The sequence below is a fragment of the Carassius gibelio genome, chromosome A25 (genome assembly GCF_023724105.1).
Source record: "Carassius gibelio isolate Cgi1373 ecotype wild population from Czech Republic chromosome A25, carGib1.2-hapl.c, whole genome shotgun sequence".
Taxonomy (NCBI): Eukaryota; Metazoa; Chordata; class Actinopteri; order Cypriniformes; family Cyprinidae; genus Carassius; species Carassius gibelio.
The window spans coordinates 6,250,245-6,274,789 of record NC_068395.1 but is presented as its reverse complement, the minus strand read 5'-3'; the positions used below and the strand labels follow the sequence as shown (position 1 = coordinate 6,274,789).

General features: G+C 38.3%; 1 protein-coding gene across 6 annotated transcripts; it reads left to right on the top strand.

The window, feature by feature from the left end:
• Positions 1-1,691: 1,691 nt before the first annotated feature.
• On the top strand, positions 1,692-23,516 carry LOC127946934 (cytoskeleton-associated protein 5). 6 transcript variants are annotated; one of them, XM_052543755.1, is made up of 46 exons: positions 1,692-1,830; positions 3,078-3,164; positions 4,283-4,476; positions 5,351-5,557; positions 5,683-5,854; positions 6,011-6,143; positions 7,758-7,861; positions 7,953-8,066; positions 8,150-8,254; positions 8,366-8,455; positions 8,547-8,711; positions 8,819-8,947; positions 9,332-9,484; positions 9,571-9,669; positions 9,770-9,880; positions 9,982-10,074; positions 10,164-10,349; positions 10,781-10,875; positions 10,972-11,029; positions 11,506-11,631; positions 11,932-12,068; positions 12,194-12,368; positions 12,515-12,628; positions 12,751-12,879; positions 13,100-13,294; positions 13,518-13,650; positions 13,950-14,047; positions 14,342-14,428; positions 14,936-15,061; positions 15,813-15,962; positions 16,043-16,246; positions 16,343-16,478; positions 16,572-16,765; positions 16,869-17,035; positions 17,223-17,246; positions 18,883-19,056; positions 19,154-19,274; positions 19,402-19,581; positions 19,776-19,963; positions 20,106-20,181; positions 20,753-20,941; positions 21,027-21,164; positions 21,240-21,323; positions 21,407-21,569; positions 21,656-21,798; positions 22,578-23,516. In XM_052543755.1, the coding sequence occupies exons 2-46, from the start codon at positions 3,108-3,110 to the stop codon at positions 22,791-22,793; spliced, it is 6,132 nt and encodes a 2,043-aa protein (XP_052399715.1). In that variant the 5' UTR covers positions 1,692-1,830; positions 3,078-3,107; the 3' UTR covers positions 22,794-23,516. The 6 variants fall into 6 exon arrangements, with proteins under 6 accessions (XP_052399715.1, XP_052399720.1, XP_052399717.1 ...); XM_052543756.1 differs by lacking the exon at positions 1,692-1,830 and adding an exon at positions 1,859-2,000; XM_052543760.1 differs by lacking the exon at positions 14,342-14,428.
• The last annotated feature ends 1,029 nt before the right edge of the window (positions 23,517-24,545 follow it).

Below are 24,545 nucleotides of genomic sequence, written 5' to 3'. Positions count from 1 at the left end.
TATATACATATATACATACATATATATACACGCGCACACACACATGAATCTACCTGGCTGCGTTTTGTACCATCTCAGTAGTAAAGTCAGGACACAACAGTTGTAAAAGTTAACTATATTCTGCCATTGCCAAGAGATCTGCAAGAAACAGCTGTATTTGTTCACTGTAAACACACCAATGCAAGCAACTAACATAACATAAAGAGTTATGGCTTAACATAAAAAATGATAAGAGGATTTGCCTCGGCTGACCCCCATTCATTCCAATATGTCTGAAGCATTTCCAGAAGATATGGATGAAGGACTCTCGGTTGTGAGAAGTCACCTTGATAACTGAATTCCCTGAAGAGCACGATTCCCATTTTTCACACTGGTAAAACTGTAAAATTATATTTTGGAACATGTAGCATGGTATGTATCTGTATTTTAAAAAGATATATATTTATTTATTTAATATAAAAATAGTATAGTTATTAATAAGATAATATTATTAATTTCAATTAACAGCTGTAAAATCAAAAGTGCTAAATAATAACAACTTACTATTATGCAAAATATCGGAAGAAACGCCAATGACATGACAGTAGTGTGTTCATTCTTTTAAATGAAACTGTCATTCTGCGAGCAGGCATCTTGGAACCAACTGCATTTTATCAATCTACGAACCACCCAAATAATAATAACCTAAAAATACCCAAATACTCGTCAATAGGGAGGTTGAATCGATCCGTATTCATTTTCATGGTGTTTTATGAAATTAACTGATTAGTCTTAGCTGAGATGCAGATGCAGAATGATGGTAAAAAGGTGCTTTAGCGGTAAGTGTGCCCACTCTGCACTGCGCCAGAGTAACATGCGTACATTTTCTAATGGCTCAGTGCTGAAACTGCAGGTAAAACGTTATTTTAATTCATTTAAATTTACTTTATTCTCTTATTTAAAAAGTATATGATCACTGAAAGTCGATATTTGTGTTTCCCCCGAAACATTTACTTTGTATTTGTGTAAGAACCTCAGTCTCTTCGCAAAAATTAATCCAGGGATATAAACCAACCAATAGACGACGCGGTTGAGTAGCACGTGACACAACACGAAAGTGGGCGATGGGTGGAGTCTGGCCCTCATTTTTGAAAAATGCCTGCCTGTGTTTCGTCAGTTTTTGTTGACGCAACCGCGGCCATGGAAACCCGCGCATGCGCAGCGCAGCTGTTTTACTGCGTCCATATGGCTGGCCATTTAAATACTAATCCACGAGGATCTGTAATTAAGTATTTTTGTGCTGACAGATTTCATGTAAGTTACATATCAGTTCCAAAAGCACTCTAAAAGGATATTTACTGCATTACAAAGGTACATTTTGTTTATAGCAGAAATGTAATACTATAATTCTTAATAAAAAATGGCATTATATATATATATATATATATATATATATATATATATATATATATATATATATATATATATATATATATATAGCTAAGTATTAGAAATTGTTTATTACTATTTATTATGAATTTATATTAGTTGTTTTGTTTTGTTCCAACACCATTTACTGAAAACGTGATAAGATGTGAATATGAGGATTAAGTTAAACATGAACATTCGGAATGAATTGCTCACTTAATTGACACACAAACATATTCAAATGTTTAATATCATGAAAATACACCATAACAAACGAAGCAGTGGTTTGAATGAGAGCTGGGCGTCTCCTCCTCCGTCTGCCGTCCCGCCCTCGGAGGCGTTTACTTTCAAAGCCTGGAGAGTAATGACCAAATATCGGTCCCAGCTGATGAAGATCGCCCCGTCTCCCCTCTCTGAAAGCAGGTAACTAAAATTTTTATATTTACTTGTGATCGGGAGAGCTTGGAGATTATTAGGCGAAAGCCGTTTTAAGCCTTTTCTGCCTCGTTGTAGGTTGCTGCGTTTTATTTGAGGGCCTCGGTTTTAGTGACGGACTGAATCAAGCCGCTTTTATATCCGTGACAAACAAAAGTGTGAGTCGGGTTTTTCATTTTATCGTCACGTATCAGGTTAGATGAGGTCGCAAAGGGGGATTCTGACATTTCCAGCGTTGTTTTTTTGGAGAACGTGAATTGCGTGATGGTTTAAGCTGTTGCAGGGCTAACAGACAGTCAGTCAGGGCCGCGTATGTGCTAACAGCTAACCGGTATATTTAAATTTAACCATATTTACACTTCGAAGCTAAACAAACCATACACGGAAAAGGTTTTATAAAGCTGTAAGGAGTAGATTTGCATCGTCCTGATTGAAGTAAAATCGTATTTAAACGTCTTATCCTGCAAAAAGCGACGGCCCGAGAGACAGCAGCTGCGGGTCACTAACGGCTCTGCTGCACCCCGAGAGCTTTCCACATGTGATGCGCTGCAGGAAACTAACGGTTTTAAACCCCTCAAACTACATAATCTAGAATTATTCCAACTGCGAACTCATGTAATCGTTTGGTATTTAAATGCCAAACGACACTCCTTATTTGCTCTTTTATGTTTGTTTTGGGCGGGCTGTATTGGCGGCGGTTTCTGCACGCGTCATTCTTCTACACGTTTCTTGGTTATAAATTACTTTAAATGGTGTTTCTCACTTAAAGCCTGGGCTTTTGTGTTTAAGGATTTATTTTTCAGCTCGGATCGATATGTAATATGAAACCAGCCTCTTCTGGGAGATGCATTAGTGGATGTTGCTCTGCTTTGGCTGCAGATCTGGATGATGTGTGCATTTGCTGTGAAGTGAATCGAGGCATTTCTTCTGTCTGGCTGGAGGGGGGTTGTTGTTGAAATGCATGAGGATGATGATCTTGCAATGTTATTGTGAAAAGCTAGTCAAGTTCCCCATGCCATCCTAATTTACATTTGTTTTTAATGCTTTAGTGAGATGTTTGTTGCATGCATCAGATGAGCTCAAACGTGTTTCTAAACTTCAGAACTTTATGTGGTCTTAAACTGTAACCTTTATATATTTAGTGCAGAATGCTGAGAAGTGTAAAAGTTGGTCTGGTTGTTTGTTCTGCTTTGTATGCCATAAGAGCAACTAAAGTTTCCCCTTCTTTTGTTTAGCTGAATAGATAAGACGGACAGAAAACAGTCATGGGGGACGACAGTGAATGGATGAAGTTACCCACAGACCAGAAATGTGAACACAAGGTGAGTGATCCTGGTTACTTTTATATTTTGGCCCGTCCAAAAATCCCCTGATGATGTAAGAAGCACCAGCTTGTGGATACAGTCAGCGAACGCCTCACCCTAATTGTTGCCTTTAGAGATGAATGCATGCAAAGCACTGAATTAAATGCAAGCAGCATCTTTATGGAAATAACAGCCCTCTTGTCAGCAATTTTATTTACAAGGGAAAAGCCACCTTGCTATATGGTTGTCATTTTGCGTCACTTGCACCCGAAAATGCTTGGAGTTTAAAAAAAAAAAAAAAACTAGGATTTCAGTCATACTGGAAATCTTGGAAATACTTGCTAAATATTTGTTATAATATCTTATCAGGATTCTTTGAATGGAATGTTCAAAGTTCAGAATTTATTTGAAATTGAAAGCTTTTGTAAAATTAGAAATGTCTTTACTGTCACTTAGTCATCATTTTAATGTATTCTTGATAAACAAGTAATTTTTAAAATGTATTAAATCCAAACTTTTTGAAATGAATAGAATATATAAATGTAGTGATGTGTTTTAGTTAGTGGAGAACTATACTGAGGTGAATGTCATGTGAGGTGACAGGTTGTTTACATGTGACATCATCCCACAGTTTAAACTGATTGGATGATAGCATGACAGATTTCAGACAGTTGTTTTGCTTCTTTCATCATACCCTCTGATGTTCATTCATTTTTATTCTTGCTGGAACTTGTAGTAAAGAGGCGGGACAATCAGGGGGAGATGGTAGTGAGCAGTGCTGCTGTTGGAATCTTTTAGTTCATTCTGACAGATTCTTAAATGGCGGATTGTTAAATTGCTACATCAATTGCCCACACACACCACATTGAAGAGCAACACATCTTTTGCTCGAGTTTAACTCGAGCAAAAGGTTAATATCTGGTACTTTGTTTTATCAACCTGAGTTTTTGCATACACGTTACATTACCATCAGGAAATAAAGCATTTCATATACAGTGTCCTTGAGTTCATGTGTCCCTTTATTATAAATAATGGTTGTTAAACGTATGTATCAGCCCCTGAAGAAAGTGGGTCAGTTCATCAAGTAACAAGCTCATTTATTTGGTTGTTCGCTGTCATGATCTTGTTTCCCTTAGATTTGGAAAGCAAGATTAAATGGATACGAGGAAGCATTGAAGCTCTTTCAGAAGATAGAAGATGAGAAGAGCTCAGAATGGGGCAAATACCTTGGACTTGTCAAGAAATTTGTAACAGATTCAAATGCTGTAGCCCAACTCAAAGGACTGGAGGCAGCACTTGTTTTTATCGAGAATGCACATGTGGCTGGCAAGTAAGTAGATTTTCTTTTTTTGGTCCCAAAAATCGCACAAAAACATCATAGTATTAGGAACAGAACTCTTTGAATATAGTCCTAGTCATGCGTTTCACAAACCACTGATTTGTCCTTGGAGGATTGATGACAATGTTTGCTTTTTCCCTTGAACCTGAGCAGCTCTTTGTGTTTCTGTGACCTGTTTTATATGGAATAATGCTAGGCAAGAGCTAATTTTTTTTTTTTTTTTAAACAACTGAGTTATGGAACAAAGAAGAAACATGATACCTGGTAAAAGTGTATTTCTGGATTGAGTGAGAGTCATCGGACAAAAAAAAAGTGTCCTGTTTAGTAACACTGTAGTTTTAGCCCATTCAGAAAACATGTATGCCAAATTTCCTAGTTTCCATGAAGAACACTGATTCCTTGGATCGAAACAAGCATTTGTGGGGGGAAAAAGTCAATTTCTGATGCTCGTTGTACCTTTTTTTTTTTTTTTTTTGAGTGATTGTCTAAATATAGCTTGATAGAATCTAGTCAGCCATTGTTAACGGTACAGTAAACTTTTGTAGAGTATTGATTGTTTTAAATGAGCTTTGATAAAGGAACGATGTGAAAACAAGTAACTTATTACTTGATCTTTGTGTTTTGATGTGGTTTACTCGGTTTGCTGTAGAGATACAATCTACAATTGTCATATTGTACAAGAAAATTTTCTATTGAAGTAAGAGAAAACTTATTTTTAGCTATCTGTGACCAAAATTGTCCAAGTTGGTGCTTTAAACGAGGAAAATGCTTGGCACATTATAGAAGAATTTTCTTGATGCTGATAGTGTTGATTTGTGTGGCCTAGTGTATCTATAATGTCCTAATGGAAAGTCTTGTCTTGCAGGACAACAGGGGAAGTGGTTTCTGGAGTAGTTGGCAAAGTCTTCAACCAGCCCAAAGCACGAGCTAAGGAGCTGGGGTCTGATATCTGCCTCATGTACATAGAGATTGAGAAGGCAGAGGTGGTCCAGGATGAGCTGATCAAAGGACTGGATAACAAGAACCCCAAGATTGTTGTCACTTGCATTGAGACGCTAAGGAAAGCACTTTGGTGAGTAGGCAATTTTTAAACCTGTTAACCAGAAGACTGAAGAAAATGCGGTAGTCAAATTGTCACTTACTTGCTGGCACTTATTCAGCATAAAATACTTTTTAAATGTGTTTTTGTTTTTTCAGTGAATTTGGATCGAAGATCATTACTCTCAAGCCTGTAGTGAAAGTGTTGCCAAAACTGTTTGAGTCTCGAGAAAAGGCAGTTCGAGACGAGGCCAAATTGCTGGCGGTGGAGATCTATCGATGGATCCGCGATGCTCTGCGAGCTCCCCTTCAGAATATCAACTCAGTACAGGTGAGTCTGCTTCTCATGACGTTTTCAAATATATAATGTTTCATTTAAAAATATGCATTGAAAATTCATAAAGATTGGGTCTTTTGAGTTAAGTGGCATTCATATCTCAATGTAAATGGTCCATACAGGTTGTAATATTTGATGCTTTTCTTTTAGTTGAAAGAGTTGGAGGAAGAATGGGTGAAACTGCCAACTGCAGCTCCTAAGCAGACCAGGTTCTTGCGCTCTCAGCAGGACCTCAAGGCCAAGTTTGAGCAACAGCAGGCTGCTGGAGGAGATGAGGCTGACGGTGAGAATACAGCTTCTACACCAGTGCAAAAAGCAGTCAGTAGTGGAAATTCAGCATTAAATTTGAACTCTTATGAAGACAATATTAGTAGTTAATACTGCAGATTTATACATTTTCTCTCGAATCCTGTTTTTGTAACTGACAGTCCCTACTACCATTTTGTATGTAATGAAATCCGATCTATTTGTCCAGTTTGTGAATATCTGGTATATCTACATTGGTTGCCATAGTAATTAATTAGTTGCCAGCACAAATCAAGGAGACTTTCTATAATAACTCAGTAGCTGTCAGTGAGGAAATAGTCAGTTTACTGACTCAGCGAGAAATTTGAAATTGTGCCAACCTATATAATTACATATATTATGGGTGGAATGGTATACAGATGTTACAGTTTAGTACATTACTCAGTTTGGGGGTAACAGTTTGATATGATCTCTGTACAATAGGGGAAAAAACAAAAAACAAATCTACTATGCTCGGTTTCTTTTTATTTATTTTGGACAGTAGGACAAATTACTATATTTTTTTTCACTTTGATGTGAAATTCTAAATATTACATAGTGTTTGTGTGTGTGTATATATATATATATATATATATATATATATATATATATATATATATATATATATATATATATATATATATATATATATATATATATATATATATATATATATCTATATCTGCAGAACATACAAGAAATTCTTGAAAGGAGAAAAGTGCGACACATAACAGCCTATAAACGCTGAGTTTCAGTTCATTCTGACAGGCTTCATTGGTTCACAGAAAGGAAACCCAAATGGCAGAAAGCACATCCTATTTGTTCTTTATCTTTTAAAAAGCACAATGTTTTCGTTGCGAGTGTACACCGATAATAGCAGACCTTTATACAGTGATGCATAATTAATAAAACAAGTTGATTCTGCTGGTTTAAGGAAACCGTTTGGTAATGGCGCCTGCAAACAAAGCACATCAGATCCAGCATTGATAATTTGACAGTGCCGTTGGTATTTTATCAAAATAAAATAGTGAACCAAACATCAGCGCGCCCGCTTGTGTGTCACCGTTGGAACGCAACTGAACCACAAAGCCTATAATTTACATAAAAAAATAGTTTAATATTCAGATACATTGCAATTTACATCACAAATATGGAAATTTATTTAATTACATATTTAATTTAAATATTATAATTCGTGCTCTGCATTTAACCCATCCAAAGTGCGCACACAAACCGTGAACACACACACGGAGCAGTGAGCAGTCATTTATGCTGCGGCGCCCGGGGAGCAGTTGGGGGTTCAGTGCCTTGCTCAAGGGTTCCTCAGTTGTGGTGTTGAGGGTGGAGAGAGAACTGTACATGCACTCCCCCCACCTACAATTCATGCCGGCCAGAGACTTGAACAACCTTTGGATTGCTAATCTGAATGTCTAACCAATAGTCCACGACTCCCACAAATACTATTTTTTTTCTTTTTCTTTTTAAAAAAAAATGTAAACCATGTAAAATATTTTACAGGACAGTACTAAATCATTTTTTTAAACATGCATTTTGTATGATCTATGTGTGTGTGTGAAATTTTCTAAGAATTGAACTTGATTTCTAACTGTAGGAGACGATGATGATGAGGCTGAAGTTGCTCAGGTGGATCCTTACGAGCTTTTGGAAGCTGTCGAGATCCTTTCTAAACTTCCAAAAGACTTCTATGAAAAAATTGTAAGTTGAACAATATAACACTGATCTATTTAAATAATATTGGAATTTGTATCAATTTCAATCCTGTGTCATGTCACTTACTAAATCGCAGGAAGCGAAAAAATGGCAGGAGAGGAAGGAAGCATTAGAGGCAGTTGAGACTTTGACTAAGAACCCAAAACTAGAGAATGGAGACTATGGGGACCTGGTTCGGGCTCTAAAAAAGGTAACGGTCCTAGTGGGATTCTGGGTAATGGGATATCCTCTGTGTGCAAGGCCATTAGAAAATACTCCTTTTTGTTGTTCTAGGTTATTGGGAAAGATGCCAATGTGATGCTAGTGGCTATGGCAGCCAAATGCTTGGCTGGACTGGCAGCAGGATTGAGGAAAAAGTTTGGGACATATGCAGGTCTTGTAAGTGCTCACTATCATGAAATTAACTCCATGGAAAAAGATAAGCAAATCATGATGGTGCTTCAATTCAGACGGCTATATCACTCTTTTTTTTCTTTTTTTTTTGTGAAGGTGGTGCCAACCATCTTGGAGAAGTTCAAGGAGAAGAAACCTCAGGTGGTTCAGGCCTTGCAGGAAGCCATTGATGCAGTCTTCCTTACTGTGAGTGATCAAAATGCATGGTGGCAATTTTACAGAAATGATTTAAAATTTGATAATTTAGGAATAACTTGGAAAATGCCAACTGTTGCAGACAACCTTGCAAAACATCAGTGAGGATGTTCTGTCGGTGATGGACAATAAGAACCCCTCCATCAAGCAACAGGCTTCACTGTTCCTTGCCAGAAGCTTCCGTCACTGTACCCCGAGCACGTTGCCAAAAAGCGTTCTGAAGCCCTTTTGTGCAGCATTCCTCAAGGTACATATTCCCCATCAGTCAATGCAGGGAAACGGTTTTTGAAACATGTCAGTACTGGTGTCTTTGGGTCTTGAAATGAGTAAGTTGTCCCTCTTTTCTCTGTGTAGCAAGTGAATGATTCTGCTCCGGAGGTCAGAGATGCTGCTTTTGAGGCTTTGGGGACGGCCATGAAGGTGGTAGGGGAGAAAGCAGTCAACCCATTCCTGACTGATGTTGACAAACTCAAGTTGGACAAGGTAAAAAATAAAAGTTTCGCTTTGCATTGAGATTTAGGTTGCTGTTTTTAGAGGTACAATATTTGTAATATTCGGATGAATACTGATAAGCCAATAACCAATCATTTTTTTGTAGATTTAAGTGTTTTACAAGATGTAAAACTGAGAATGAAACTAAGGATCTCTGAGATATTCATTCAATTAAGTGTATTACATTGTTTTACAAAAAGTTAAGCTTCTAAAATGGCATAAAACCAGCTAGTTGAAGGGGAATGACACACACTTCCTTTCTATTAACTTACCAGTTTTGCAATGCAAATGTGTATCAGGCGGTCAGCCTACAGACTGTGGGTGGAACAAGTGCAAAAGTTCATGACTTTTATTTCATGTTTCATGCATAAATAGATAAAAGAATGTGCTGATAAAGTGGAGCTTGCTGGAAAGAAAGGAGGCGGCGGTGGGGGAGAGAAGAAAGAGAAACCTGCTGCAAAAGCACCTCCAGCTGTTGAAGCACCTGCCAAACAATCCGGGCCTCCTAAGAAAGCTCCTCCTGCGAAGGTACAACTAGTTCCTATTTTATTCATTATTTTGAACCAAGATAAATGATATTGTACTGATTTGTTTGTCTCGTTCTTTATGAACAGGCTGCAGGACCTCCCAAGAAGGGCAAACCTGCCTCAGCTCCGAGTGCAAAGTCCAAGAAAGCTCCAGACACAAAGGAAATTGTCGAGACGGAGTTGTCTGTACGTCTCCAATTTTACATTGACACTTAATATTGTATTGAATTGAAGACTTGACCAAAAATAATGGTGTCATGTAATTGTGATCTTGTGTGTCAATCAGCCGGAAGTGTGTGAGGAGAAGGCTGCCGCTGTGCTCCCAGCCACCTGTATGCAGCTGCTGGACAGCGCTAACTGGAAGGAGAGACTTGCTAGCATGGAGGAGTTTCAGAGGGTGACTGGCTTTTGTCTCTCTACCCTTTGTGCTGTTTTCAGCTTATTTGTAATGATTTCAACTTGAGGAACATGCTCTAAACTTGAATGTGTTCTGTTCAGGCTGTGGAGCAGATGGACAAATCTGAAATGCCGTGCCAGGCTTTAGTCAAGATGCTGGCTAAGAAACCTGGATGGAAAGAGACCAACTTTCAGGTAGTCCTCTTTACCGTGTAGGGCTGTTCTTAATTCTCAGTGTTTGGCATTCGATCTGGTGCTAGTTTCCAGTATCTTTCCATCTCCAGGTAATGCAGATGAAGCTCCACATTGTGGGTTTAATCGCACAAAAGGGATCGTTCTCGAAGACGTCCGCGCTGGTGGTTTTGGATGGTCTGGTTGATAAGATTGGAGACGTGAAGTGTGGAAGTAAAGCTAAAGAGGCTCTCACTGCGATCGGGGAGGCCTGTTGTCTGCCGTGGACTGCTGAACAGGTTGGTGTTTGTGGTGTGTGGGACGGTTACCGCATTTTGGCAGGAAAATCTAAAAGTAGTTTCCATTGTGCACTTTTTTTTTTTTTTTTTTTTTTTTTTTTTTGGAAAGGAGTATTTGAGGTTTATTTTATTAAAATAGTAGTAGTAATAAAAAGGCATGTTTAATGTTGTATCCTCATTGAACTGCAAGATACTTAAGTATGACTATTGTTCTATATATATATATATATATATATATATATATATATATATATATATATATATATATATATATATATGTATGTATATGTGTGTAAAAACTTGTATTATAGACATGTTTGTCTTTTTTATTAATACAAATGGTGGTTTATTTAATAATGAAACACCATTATGATGATGTTAATGTAAATTATTTTGCATTTAAATAATTGCCCTTGTTTCTTTATTTGCAGGTTGTCTCGCTGGCTTTTGCTCAGAAAAATCCTAAAAACCAAGCAGAAACATTGAACTGGTTGGCCAATGCCATGAAGGAGTTTGGATTTGCAGGGTGAGCAGTGTGTATATACATGGCCTTTTTTTTCTCTCTCTTCATAGTCAATCTCTTCCTCATTTCTAAATCTGAATCTAATTCCCCTTAATTCAGAATAAATGTCAAGGCCTTTATCAACAATGTCAAAACTGCTCTGGCTGCCACAAATCCTGTGAGTAATTTTCTGAGTCATGGTTTCAATATGCATAACCATACATCTCTTGTGCCTTTCAAGTGGATAGGCATGTTTAAAGAAGTTCACTTTCAGAATGAAAATTGTTATTACTCACCTTCCACTTATATACAAAAGAAAATATTTTAAAAAATGTCAATATCCAAACAGCTGATGGACACCACTGACTTCCATAGTAGGAAAAAAAAATACTATGGAAGTCAATGGTGCCCATCAGCTTTTTTCAAAATATCATCTTTTGTGTTCATTCCGGTTTGGAACAATTGGAGGGTGAGTAAATGATGACAGAATTTTCATTCTGGTAGTGAACTAATCGTTTAAAACTGCCTTTATGTGCAACCCTTACTAATGAGAGTAATTGATAAACATTCTTTGTCTGAAAAGTTTTGCTTAAACCACAATGCAGATCCATTTGTCTGATTGTGTATAATGTGTTGTGTTGGTGTTGATGTAAGGCTGTGAGGACCTCAGCGATCACTCTGTTGGGAGTCATGTATCTGTACATGGGCGCTCCCCTGCGCATGTTCTTTGAAGATGAAAAACCAGCCCTCCTTTCACAAATTGATGCGGAGTTTGAAAAGGTAAATATGCTCTTTTGAAATACAATAATTGAAAGTTGGCATTTCAACAAGTTGCCTTGATCATCAGTGGGGCTTGCGTTAAAAGCTGGTTTATGTACATAATCGTTTGAACCATTATTTTTATTTGGTATTGCCTGTTGCTCCCTACCTAGTCTGTTACATACATACATAATAGGGGTGTGTGTTTGTGTATATTACTGCCTCACTGTAAGTATTGCCTGTGTTTGTCTATTAGTTATTACACCATGTTTATCAAAGCAGATTGTTTCATAGTGCACATGATCCTAATTTCACCTAAAGATGCAGGGTCAGTCTCCTCCCGCTCCCATTCGTGGTACCAAAAGAGCAGCACCGGATGAGGAGGGAGATGCAGCTGAAGAAGAGGTGGACAGCGGAGCCGGAGACATCATGGACCTGCTGCCCAGAACTGATATCAGGTCTGAGCGAGTGTGGCAGTGCTTCAAAAAAACGTTTTCTTTTCAAACGTGAAATTCATCAGGCAGTTTTGGGATCTCTGTGTGAACAAACAGTTCTGAATAAGAGTCTGATTTCTTGTTCACAGTGATAAAATTACATCGGACATGGTGTCAAAGATCAGCGACAAGAACTGGAAAATCAGGAAGGAGGGGCTTGATGAGGTGGCAACAGTCATTTCTGAGGCCAAATTCATCCAGGCCAGCATCGGCGAGCTGCCATTGGCACTGAAGGGCCGTCTTAGTGATTCCAACAAACTACTGGTAATTCAAATTACTTAAATTATCTAAAGTCAGAAATAAAATGTTGGAATATGGTGTATTTTAAGATCTCTTCATTGCCATTCAGGCTTTTCAGTTGTAGTGTTCAATTAAAGGCATGGTTGTAATCATGTCGAATGTGTATGTAGGTCCAGCAGACTCTCAGTATTCTGCAGCAGATAGCTACTGCCATGGGGCCATCTCTCAAGCAGCACGTTAAGAACCTGGGAATTCCTGTGGTTACTGTTCTTGGTGACAGTAAGGTATGAACCACTTAAGAGTCTGTTTGTTACACTTGTGGTATGGCATCATGCACACTTGTGCTGCTTGTCTGGCTGTTCAGATAACCTACAGAGAGTGAGTTGATTGTAACTTGACTTTTCAGCCTAATGTCCGTGCTGCTGCCTTGTCAACGCTGAACACATGGGTGGAGCAGACTGGAATGAAGGAGTGGCTTGAAGGAGAAGACCTATCAGAGGAGCTCAAAAAGGAAAACCCCTTCCTCAGACAGGAGGTACTTCATGTGTGCTTTACCCTGTAATGCCTAGCATATGAAATAAGTCCAATAAAAAGAATTTAGTGAACCTATAGACAAAATATTAAAAAGGAGAATAGAATGGGAGCATAAGAGAATATGGAGCTCTTGCTTATGGAAAAGACTTTTAACAAAATAACCTTAAATTAACTGTATGTGATCAATGATCACAAGCTAAAATGCTGTTAAAATTCTGTAGCTGCTGGGCTGGCTTGCTGAGAAGCTGCCCACCCTGCGTACGGTGCCTGCAGACCTCATGCTGTGTGTGCCTCACCTGTACACTTGCCTGGAGGACCGCAGCGGAGACGTGCGCAAGAAAGCTCAGGATGCACTTCCCTTCTTCATGATGCACCTGGGTTATGAGAAGATGATCAAGGCTGCCGGCAAACTGAAGGTAAGTAGGAGAAGTGTTCAATTATTTATATAATTTTTAAAGATGTATTTTTTTTATGCATGTCTTTACTGTCACTTTTTGATCACTTAAATTCATTCTGAATAAAAGCATGATTTTCATTCAATGTTATTGTAGATGGCTCATAAGACCAAAACGCATGGATCAACTTTTGACCATAGAAAAGCCGTCGTGTAACATCAGTCTCCCTCTTGTCTTTCTGCAGCCGGCCTCAAAGGACCAGGTGGTTGGCATGCTGGAGAAGGCCAGGGCCGTGATGCCAGCCAAGCCTGAAGTTCCTGTCAAAGCTGCAGCTTCCAAACCCGCCTCCAGTGCCCCTGCTGCCAAACCAGCCTCAGGTTCATGCACTTTCCCTTTAACCACAGCTAATATGACCACTACTTCCTGGCTGGTTTATTGAAAACATTTATATTTGCATGGTTGTTAATGTAAACACATGCACACCATAAATGTACCCTTTTGCACCATACATTTACCCTTTTTTTTGGGGGGGGGGGGGGTAATTACGTGTCTTTCAGAAAAATACAATTACTTTTTCATTCTTTATTGGTTTAAGGAAAATGTAAAGTAAAAACTTAAAAAAAAAAACTTTTTTTAAAGATACTGGGCTCAACTTGATCTTCTTTTTATTTTACAGCTCCAGCCAGGAACCAAAGTCCCAGTGAAGATTTCAGTGAACCAGAACCCAAACCAGACACAAAGAAAGCTAAACCAGCAGGTCCTGCGGCTAAAAAGGTGCGGCACATTTCAATGTTTCTGCTTTGCCTGCTTCGCTAGGGAGTTGCTGCTCATGAAAGATTTAAAATCTTTTTTCCCAAAATGTGATTGAAACATCAGGTCCATAATACACGAGGGACTGCTCCTGGGAAGACAATGACTGTTCTTTTGCAGTTCAAAAATAACGAGCCTCTATTAATGTGAATTTAGATTTTGGCCTAATTTCTAAAGTATGAAGAGGCTGAGGATGAATTGGGTTCTACCTTTGTTTTAAATGAGTGTTGCTCTCTAAAGTGTCATTTTGTGCACTAGAGAGAGAGCATGGAGCTCAAGGTGAAAGGAGAGAAAGATAATGCTAAACAAAACAGGCTCTCAAGAGGGACCCCTAGCAGTGAGAAGGTATATTAGAATCTGGTATGAGGTGGCACGGTTTGGTGTGGAAGCACTGCATGTAAACTGACTCACAATCTTTCTGTAATCCCATCTTCTTTACTCAGCTGTAATGGTCCTGTCCAAGTTCGGTTATCAGCAGAAATTATTACAATTATTGTAATGAGAAACTATTATAAATCTGTTGCCAACAAAGAGAAGCTTTAAGGACTTCCTGCTGTTTTTAGCTGAAATAAAAGCCCGATTGATTGAATGAAATAGATATTTATAATTGTAGGTTATATAATTTCAGACAGCATTTTTATTAAAGCTTTGCTAATGATTAAGTTGCGTGTTAATATTAATTGTAAGAGTTAGAATCCCAAATGAGAAAATGAATATCCCTGAGATAAGTTGCACAATTCGTAATGTTGAACCCATTTAGCAAACTGAGGCAATACGATCAAAATAACTTGACATGAAGTAACAGAACTTGAGACTGATTTAGTGTAACCATTGTTTTCCTGACCCTTTTAGGGTGTTGTGGGTAAGAAACCTCCAGTTAAGGCTGGTGCAAAGGATGAGGAGGACAGATCTGGTCCCATCTTCATCCTCGTTCCCAACGGCAAAGAGCAGAGGATCAAGGAAGAGAAGACATTAAAGGTGAGCAGTTTTCGAATCGTCCTCCTGAACATTTGTCAGAGCTGTTAACGCCTAGTCCACACGCACATGGGTATTTAATAAACTGAGTTTTTCCTCCTTTATTTGAAAAAAAATCTCATCCACATGAAAATGCAAAAACATGCTATGAAGTGCTGTAAAGAGCATGCCAAACCAACAGGTAGCGGTATAACCCTATCCATAAAGTTATAGACACGCCTCATGGAAAGTGAAAGTCGTGACATTGGCCAAGTATGGTAACCCATACTCTGAATTGGTGCTCTGCATTTAACCCATCCAAGTGCACACACACACAGCAGTGAGAATTGAACACACACCCAGAGCAGTGGGCAGGTATATATCCAGCGCCTGGGGAGCTAAGTGCCTTGCTCAAGGGCACTTTAGCCATGGGTATTAAGGGTGGAAGAGAGCGCTGTTCATTCACTCCCTTCCACCTACAACTCCTGCCAGCACTGGGACTAGTTACCAGAAGGTTGCAGGTTTGAGTCGAAGTCTCTAACCATTAGACCACAGCTGCCAAAGGAGATGACAGGCACGCTCTGACATCACAAGTTAAAATCTCCTACACTGCAACCGGTGTTCTTGAAAATCTTCACACTGGCAGGAGTTTTCAAAAAAGGTCGGGTTTCGCATTGAAAATGCTGCAGTTTTGAGAATACCAATGTTTGTGTGGATAGGGCCCAAGTTTAGGCTTTTGGGCATGTTTGGTAACCATTTCTCAACTCCTCTCCAGATTCTCAAGTGGAACTTCATCACTCCTCGTGATGAGTACGTGGAGCAGCTGAAGACTCAAATGTCAACATGTCTGCCCAAGTGGCTCCAAGACGAACTTTTCCACTTTGATTTTCAGCGGCACGTAAAAGCTATTGGAGCCATGATTGAGGTTAGTCATGTCGCAATTTGCGAGTCAAATCATATCAATTTACACAAGACTAATAAGTTGCTTACAACTGTATTTTTCAGCACATGGAGCCAGAGTGTGAGGCTGTGATTGGCTGTCTAGATCTGATATTGAAGTGGTTTACTTTGCGGTTCTTTGACACAAACACCAGTGTGCTGATGAAAGCCCTGGAGTTCCTCAAACTGCTCTTCACCATGCTGAGCAGGAAGAACTACCAGCTCAATGACTACGAGGCCTCCTCTTTCATCCCCTACCTGATCCTCAAGGTGGGTCTTAATCCATCCAAACATTAGTTTTGGATAGCATGCATGTGTTTTGTTAAAATAAACCACAGACTAACATGGTGCTTTCTTGCCTTTCAGGTTGGAGAGTCAAAAGATGGGGTGCGTAAAGATGTCAGAGCTATTCTGACAATGTTGTGTAAAGTCTACGCGGCCAGTAAAGTCTTCCCCTTACTTATGGAGGGAACCAAATCCAAAAACTCCAAGCAGAGATCTGGTAAATACACATGGATTATGTTTCTCAAACACAGAGCCATTTTTACAGTAGAAATAGTCTTTATCGTAACTGTCTGTCTTATTCGTTCTTCAGAATGTCTTGAGGAGCTCGGCTGCCTGATTGAGAACTTCGGGATGAATGTCTGCCAGCCGACTCCAGCCAAAGCTCTTAAAGATATCGCTGTCCACATTGGAGACCGTGACACTACGGTCCGCAACGCTGCGCTCAATACAGTCCTGGCTGCCTACAACGCTTGTGGAGACCAAGTCTTCAAACTCATTGGCAATGTAAGATGCTAATTACCCTCATACATGAACCTTTCCCTTTTATTACCATCTTTGGATGTGATGTCGGGTTAAATTCAAATTTGAGCTTTTTATCATTGTCAAGCTGTCTGAGAAAGAAATGAGCATGCTGGAAGAGAGAATCAAACGTTCGGCCAAGAAGGCGCCTGCAGCCTCAGCCAAACAGGAGCGACCACAGAGAGAGCCTCCTGCAAATCCCAGTGCAACCTTCCTGCGCAAGCCTGCTCAAGAGGAAGTGCCCAACAAGCTCAAGTATGTACTACTAATTGTCAAGTAACACACTCTTAAAAGAGTCCTGGTCCATGTGTAATACTTTCTCTATACACAGTCTCATTCTGTCTGGTTCTGTCCTCTTGAGTCATTGCATGTTGTTTCTTAATCCTGAGCCTTTCTCTTCTCTTACTATTCCCTTCTTTTCTTCGCTGCCCTCCATGGACAGAATAATGTATCGCACTTACAGGATGTAAGTACTGCTGTAGCCACTGTTCACATGACATGGCACCTGACATCCTGGAGGTCTAGAGATCACAAAAAAACTGGACTGAAATATTTGAGAGATTAGTAGATCATATAGATGACTGATATAACCAGATATTTTTCAGCCTCATATTTGATATCCCTATTGGTTTCACTCTTGTGATTTTTTTTTTCTTTTTTTTTTTTTCTTTTTTTTATATAAAAGGAGTATATAATGGTACAAATGTATTTTGAAAGTAAATCATGTTTCCACACTTTCAGAAAATGAACACACAGAAAATATTTAATTGATGCACCAGTATAAAAAAAAAAATTTATACATAAAAATATTTATAAAAATATGTATACACTACCATTTTAAAGGTTTGGGGTACATGAAATTTGAATTTATTTTTGCACAAATGCACCAAAGCTGTATTTATTTGATCCAAAGTTAGAGTAAAAAAACGCAATATTGTGAATTACTATAACAATTTAAAATATATTTTTAAAATGTAGTTTATTCCTGTGGTGGAACTATTTTCAGCAGCCACATGTTACTATTGTTTTTTTTTTTTTTAATAAAAAGTAAAAAATAAAAAAATTGAAATGAAATGAAAATCCATAGTAGCATTACTGTAAATATTCAGAAGTGACACATTAAAATTGATTACAAAAAAATCTTACTTTTGATCAGGGGTCCGTTCTTCGTACCTCGCTTATTTTGAGATAATAATTTAAGTTTGTGTGTTATAAGCATTTTGAGATTTAAGAAGTGGTCTGCATCTACCATCAAAGTCACCCGCATAAAATCTTATTGTTCAAATTAATGCACGACTCAGACATACTCGATGTGTCACTGTAATAAAATTGAATTATTCCTTCACGATTAAATATCTCAATGAGTAAAACTGGTCGTGTCCATTATTATAGATTTACACAACATCGTAACTATTTTCAGATTTTTTTAAAATTATTTTTATAAAATATTGTTCCTGGTTTAACAAGGTACTCTTGTAAGAAAATGGCAGTGGTTGAGACAGTTTCAGTATCACCTTCACGTTAAATGATGCAATCTAATCCAGTTTATGTGAAATAAGCCCGCTACTGAGCAGGTGTGAGCTCACGGACCTGTTGCCATGACAGAAACTCCAGGCTGAGAAGTTATGAATCCTGATGTCAAATCGTCAACCATAAAATCCAGCTAACGGAGTAATCCATGTACGAAGAACGGACCCCAGGAGTGTGTGTGTGTGTGTGTGTGTTTACTTGTGCAGTGTTTTTAATGATAAATAATTGGAGTGAGGGAACAAACTAATGATTGAATCAGTTTCAGACCATTTCATTTGAAACCATGAACTTCACAAAAGAATCACATGACCAACTTTTTTTTTTTTTTTTCTTACGTTAAATGCTTCCTACTTGAAACTATTCACTTTACTGGTTTGTAAACTTGAGACAAAATGGTGACATTGTTGCAAATTTTAAATTGCAAGGAAAATCAAAAGTGCACATATATTCTTTAATACTTGCTTTCCTTTTTGCTTGTAATGAATCAGGATTTTGGGGGCTCTTATTCATGTTGTGGCCAGTAAATAACATAAAAATGCACCAGAAGTGACCTTTTTCTTCATTTTCAACAGTCAAGCTCGGGCACAGAATGCTCACTTGGAGCAGTCCACTCCGTCCATCCCAAAAGAGTTTCAGCTGGATCTGGATGTGTTCGAGAACAACCACACATGTGCCAGCGACATCCCTGACCTGGTGCAGCATAAACTGGATGAAGTTCTGGAGCCGGTCATGATCCCGGAGCGCAAGTACGAGTTTAGTCTTGTTGTATGTCTGTCAAATGTATTACATGACAAAATATTTTTGCTTCTGAGATGCTAAAGTGTATTAAAATGTTGTTTTCAGGATTCGTTCGGTCTCTCCTCATTTTGATGACATTCACAACAGCACTGCCTCCACCATCAACTTCGTCATCTCCCAGGTGGCCAGTGGAGACATTAACACCAGTATCCAGGCCTTGGCACAGGTGGGCATCCCGCATCCACTGTTTGGATTCTTGCATCCTCATGTCAAGCAAAAGAAATCACTTTTAATGTTTTATTAAATGAAGACATGAATACATCAGTAAGACATTTCCTTGTGACATTCTGCAGATCGATGAGGTCTTGAGGCAGGCGGACAAAGCGGAAGCCATGTCTGGCCACATCGACCAGTTCCTCATCGCCACCTTCATGCAGCTGCGGCTCATTTATAACACGCACATGGCTGACGATCGGCTGGACAAGAAGGACATCTTCAAACTCTACAGCTGCATCATAGGAAACATGCTTTCTGTGAGTTCGGTTTAGCTTTTTTGTTAGGGAAATTAGCTTTTGCGTCAACATAGAGGATCGCAGGAAGTTAAGGCCTAATTTCTGAACGCATCTAGTATTGTATTGCCAGAAACAATATGGCTTTTATTTGCAAAAATGCAAGGAGAGTCTGCAGAGCAAACAAAAGTGCTGAGTCACTGTGTGTCCGTTTCCAGCTGTTCTCTATGGAGAGTCTGGCACGGGAGGCCTCCATGGGCGTCCTGAAGGACCTGATGCACGGTCTCATCACACTGATGTTGGACTCCAGGGTGGAGGACATTGAGGACGGACAGCAGCTCATTCGCTCTGTCAATCTGCTCGTGGTTCGAGTTCTAGAGAAATCTGACCAGACCAACATCCTAAGGTTAGCAGTGCGGCTCCGCTGGGCTACAAGTCCTTAACAGGAACTTTGTTTTGTGTACTTTTCTGTATACAGTTGGCCGACACTGCAGACTGACTGTAATCGATGGTTGTAGGTTAAACCAAGGTCATTGTTCTCTTTCCAGTGCTCTGTTGGTGCTGCTGCAGGACAGTCTTATCAGCACCGCCGGTTCCCCCATGTTCTCTGAACTTGTCATGAAGGTACGACTGGTGCATTTTGTGCCCATATATGCATGTTGACATTTAAACTACAGAACTCTTAGGTCTTGTTCTGTTTTGTTTTAATAAGCCTGTAGGACTTTGTTACTTTCCACAACCCAATGAAATCATGATGGATAACATTTACTGGGCTGCTAAATTTTACAGGATTGTATCAAACACCAAAAAGTCTGAACAGTATGCCATTTTATTAGTTGATCGTCTTTTTATGGCAGTGCTAATAATTTCCAAGTCAATGTTGTAATCTAAAACAATTATATTTCCAATAATTGAAATAAAATATAAATAAAGAGGGGAAAACTTGACTTTAATTAGTTGCCAAGATTTCTTTTATTTTTTTGAAGCTGAAGAACTCAAATGTAAACGAAACAAAAATGAAAACTGAAAAAAATAAAAATATAAGTCAATTTAAAAAAAAAAAAATAGTATGTACATAACACTGATGTAATGGGGTTAAAAATCTTATTCCAGCATAGATTCAGTGTTTTATGAAAATATGACCTATTTTGTTTTCTTGTCCTCTTTAAATAACACCGCTCTCTGTCCCATGCAGTGTCTATGGAGAATGATCCGTTTCCTGCCGCAGACCATCAACAGTATTAATCTGGACCGCATCCTGCTGGATGTGCACAACTTCATGAAGGTTTTCCCTAAAGAGAAACTCAAACAGTTGAAGAGTGATGTTCCCCATCGGACGCTGAAGACGCTGCTGCACACGCTCTGCAGGCTCACTGGCGCCAAGGTACACGTTTGAGACCTTCATAGAGAATTAAAGTTCTTTATGAAACTTTCTTTATGAAAGTAATCGGTAAATGTCTCTCTCATAGATATTAGATCACATGTCCATGATTGAGAACCGCAACGAGTCGGAACTGGAGGCTCACCTGAGGCGGGTGGTCAAGCATTCGGCAAACCTCTCCGGACTCAAGTCCGACAAGAGCTCAGAAAAGGGCGCCCTCAGATCGGTATGTTCCTAATGATACAGGGAGAAAATTGTAGTGGTTGATCTGGTTTCTTTAACTGAATTTCAATTTGGATAGGATGATAAAATGATCAAGGCCAAAGTGAGCGACATCCTGTCTGAGATCTTCAAGAAGATCGGCTCTAAAGAGAATACAAAAGAGGTGACACTACAGCTTGCTAAAGACTTTTCAAATTTTGCGAAATAACTGGAACTATCCATTAATCGGAGTATGTTGTTTCTCAGGGTCTGACGGAGCTGTATGAATATAAGCAGAAGTACTCTGACGCAGACCTCGAGCCCTTCTTGAGGAACACGTCCCAGTTCTTCCAGAGTTACGTGGAGCGAGGGCTCCGCATGATTGAGTCGGAGCGTGAAGGAAAAGGCCGAATCCAGCCCTCCACAGGAGGTGGGTTGCACCAACTTTTATGTAACCTTGGTGTTTTGTTGTCTTGATTTTTGTCTTGGCGTACTAAGGTCCGCGTTGTCTTTCAGTAATCCCTCAGCACAGCACAGACTCGTATTTACCGGGCTCTAGCACCGTGCCCGTCAGCAATAACGGAGAAGATATGAACGCCGCTGCCTACTACGAGAGACTGAAGATCTTACGGAAACGGCGCGGCCTTGAGAACTCAACGGTTTGTCTCATTAAAATCTTATTGACTTTCTTGGTCTTTTGGTTATGAAAAAAGCTGAATTATGCAAATTCAGTAGTGTTTTTCCTTATAGTACGTGGCTTGACGTATTTAAAAAAATAATAGAATTTGGGTGCTAAAACAATATATTTTTTTTTTTTTTTTTTTTTGTGTGTGTGTAAAATTTATTTACCAATACCTTCAACAGCAAAATGCATTTAAATAATGTAAATGTATTAAAACAAAACTATTTATATTTGATGTATCAGCTAATTCTTTATTACATTTTTAGGATTTATATAATGACAATAACAGCGGTTTTAATGTAACTATTTTTAACAGTAAATCAAAAAAATTTGATTAACTTTTTAACAAATAAGTCTTAGGATCAATTTTGTTTATTTAAAAATGCTTCAAATATCAATGTTTTTTATGCTGTTTTTATTTACTTGTATTTAAATTTTAGTATATAATAATGAAACTAATATTTTGTGTAATTATAATGCATCAAAAATCAATATTTCCTGTATTTGGTAAATATTAGTGTAAAATATCATGATTGTCTATAATTAGTGAATCTGTGTTTTAATATATATTATGTATTTGCCATTATTCTTTTTAAAAGAAAAATGTTTTTCAACAAAATAATAATCTTAAAAATTACTATTTTTCTTTTGTTTTTCTTTTTGATAATTGATGTAGTAATACTTTTACAACTAAGATTTATGAATTTTAGTTCCAGTATATAAAACAGTTGTAAATATTTGCGTGTTCTCCTGCAGCCGGAGGAAGACCGGCCTCCTCTCAGTTCTCTGAGACCGTCGGTGGCCTCCTCCACAGACATGCTCCACAGCAAACTGTCCCAGCTGAAGGAGTCCCGTGAGCACTTCCAGCAGGAGCAGTCCCACTCCCACAGCCCCACCCGCTCCTCCTCCCCCGCATCCAACCTCGATGACCTCAAAAAGAGGCTGGAGAGGATAAAGAGCAACCGCCAGTAGATCAGCGCCTCGCCTTCATATGCTAATGCACTAGATAGTCAGCCGACTTCCCCAAACTCCACCATCCCAACGTTTTTCAGGGTAAATGCCTACATAGATTACGATAATGCGAAATAGGCTGAAAAAATATAACTCGGTCTGTCTACATTGTATAATATTAAGTAAACATTTTCTGTATGTTAGTATTGTTGTTTTTGTACATACAGTGGCTAACCACACTAGGCTTTTACGTGTCATTTAGGGTTTTCCGTGTACAGTTTTCCTGTGCAGAATGCTGTAATATGTGTAACTGACGCTTGTTTTGTTTGTTTTTAAAATAGACATTTCAGAGAAATCTAAATTAATGTCGCTTTCACTTGGTCTCAACTTCTGTCTGTTCAAAACTGTTTGCCATTTTTGCTGTTTTCTTTCTCTCTCTCAAGCATCTCTGAAGCTCTCATAACGTTTGAAGGATTGATTCCTTTCTTTTAAGGAGCATGGCATGAAGTACCGGAACTTTCTTTTAATGTAAATAAAGTTTGCATTACTAAAGGCTGTTAATTCCGTTCTTTTAATAACATTCCCAACATTTTGCAAACTGTAGTGGAATCTTGGTTATTGATGGATTGTTTTGAATTACCCAGCAGGGATTAATGTTGAAGTGTTGCTATTAAGTTTTAAGTGTATAATCTATAGTAAAAATGTCAATAAAGGTTTTTTATATATATAATTTAACAAACTATACATTGATGCTCTTCTGAATTTTTACTTCAAGGGGCTGAATGTGTCTGGCTGTACAATGCACAATACTATTACAGTATAGATTCATGTACATATCCATATTGTGATAGTATTGTATAGCTATCTCAGTTTTTTTTTCTCTGCAAAAATGGATTACATTAAAAGTAACAGTAAAGATTTTCACACCGTTACAAAAAAACTAAAACCTTAACTTTATATTCAGAACAGAGCAGTTATTAACTTCTTAAGATATTTTAGATTTAGTCCGAGAGCTGTCAGTCCCTCCATTGAAACTGTGTGAACTGTTATACTGTCCATGTCCAGAAAGGTAAGAAAAACATCATCAAAGTAGTCCATGTGACATCAGAGGGTCAGTTAGAATTTTTTGAAGCATCGAAAATACATTTAGGTCCAAAAATAGCAAAAACTATGACTTTATTCAGCATTGTCTTCTCTTCAGTGTCTGTTGTGAGCATTCAAATCGAACTGAATCATTTAAAACCGTTTGTGTCTTCAATACGCATTAATCCACAAATGAGCTGTTAATTGTTTTTTAAATGTGGCTGACACTCCCTCTGAGTTCAAAAAAATAAATGAATTACTCTGGGATTTTGGTTTGTTTCGAACTCAGAGGGAGTGTCAGCCACATTAAAAAAACAATTAACAGCTCATTTGAGGATTAATGCGTATTGGAGATGAAGATATTAGCAAGAAATCTGCACATTAGAATGATTTCATGTGACACTAAAGACTGGAATAATGACTACTCAAAATTCACAGGAATCATTTACATTAAAATATATTAACATTTTAAATTAAATATATTCCAGAGTTTTACTTTTTTTTTTTTTTTTTTTTTTAATACTGTGTTTCTGATCAAATGCTGCCTTGGTCTCTTAAGAGACTTCTTTCAAAAAACATTTAAAAAAAATCTTGACAGAGCCCAAACTTTACAACAGTTGTGTTTTCTTGTGGCATAATCACTTTTTCCAAATAGTGTATCAGATATTGTATGTGTTTCTTGACATTAAT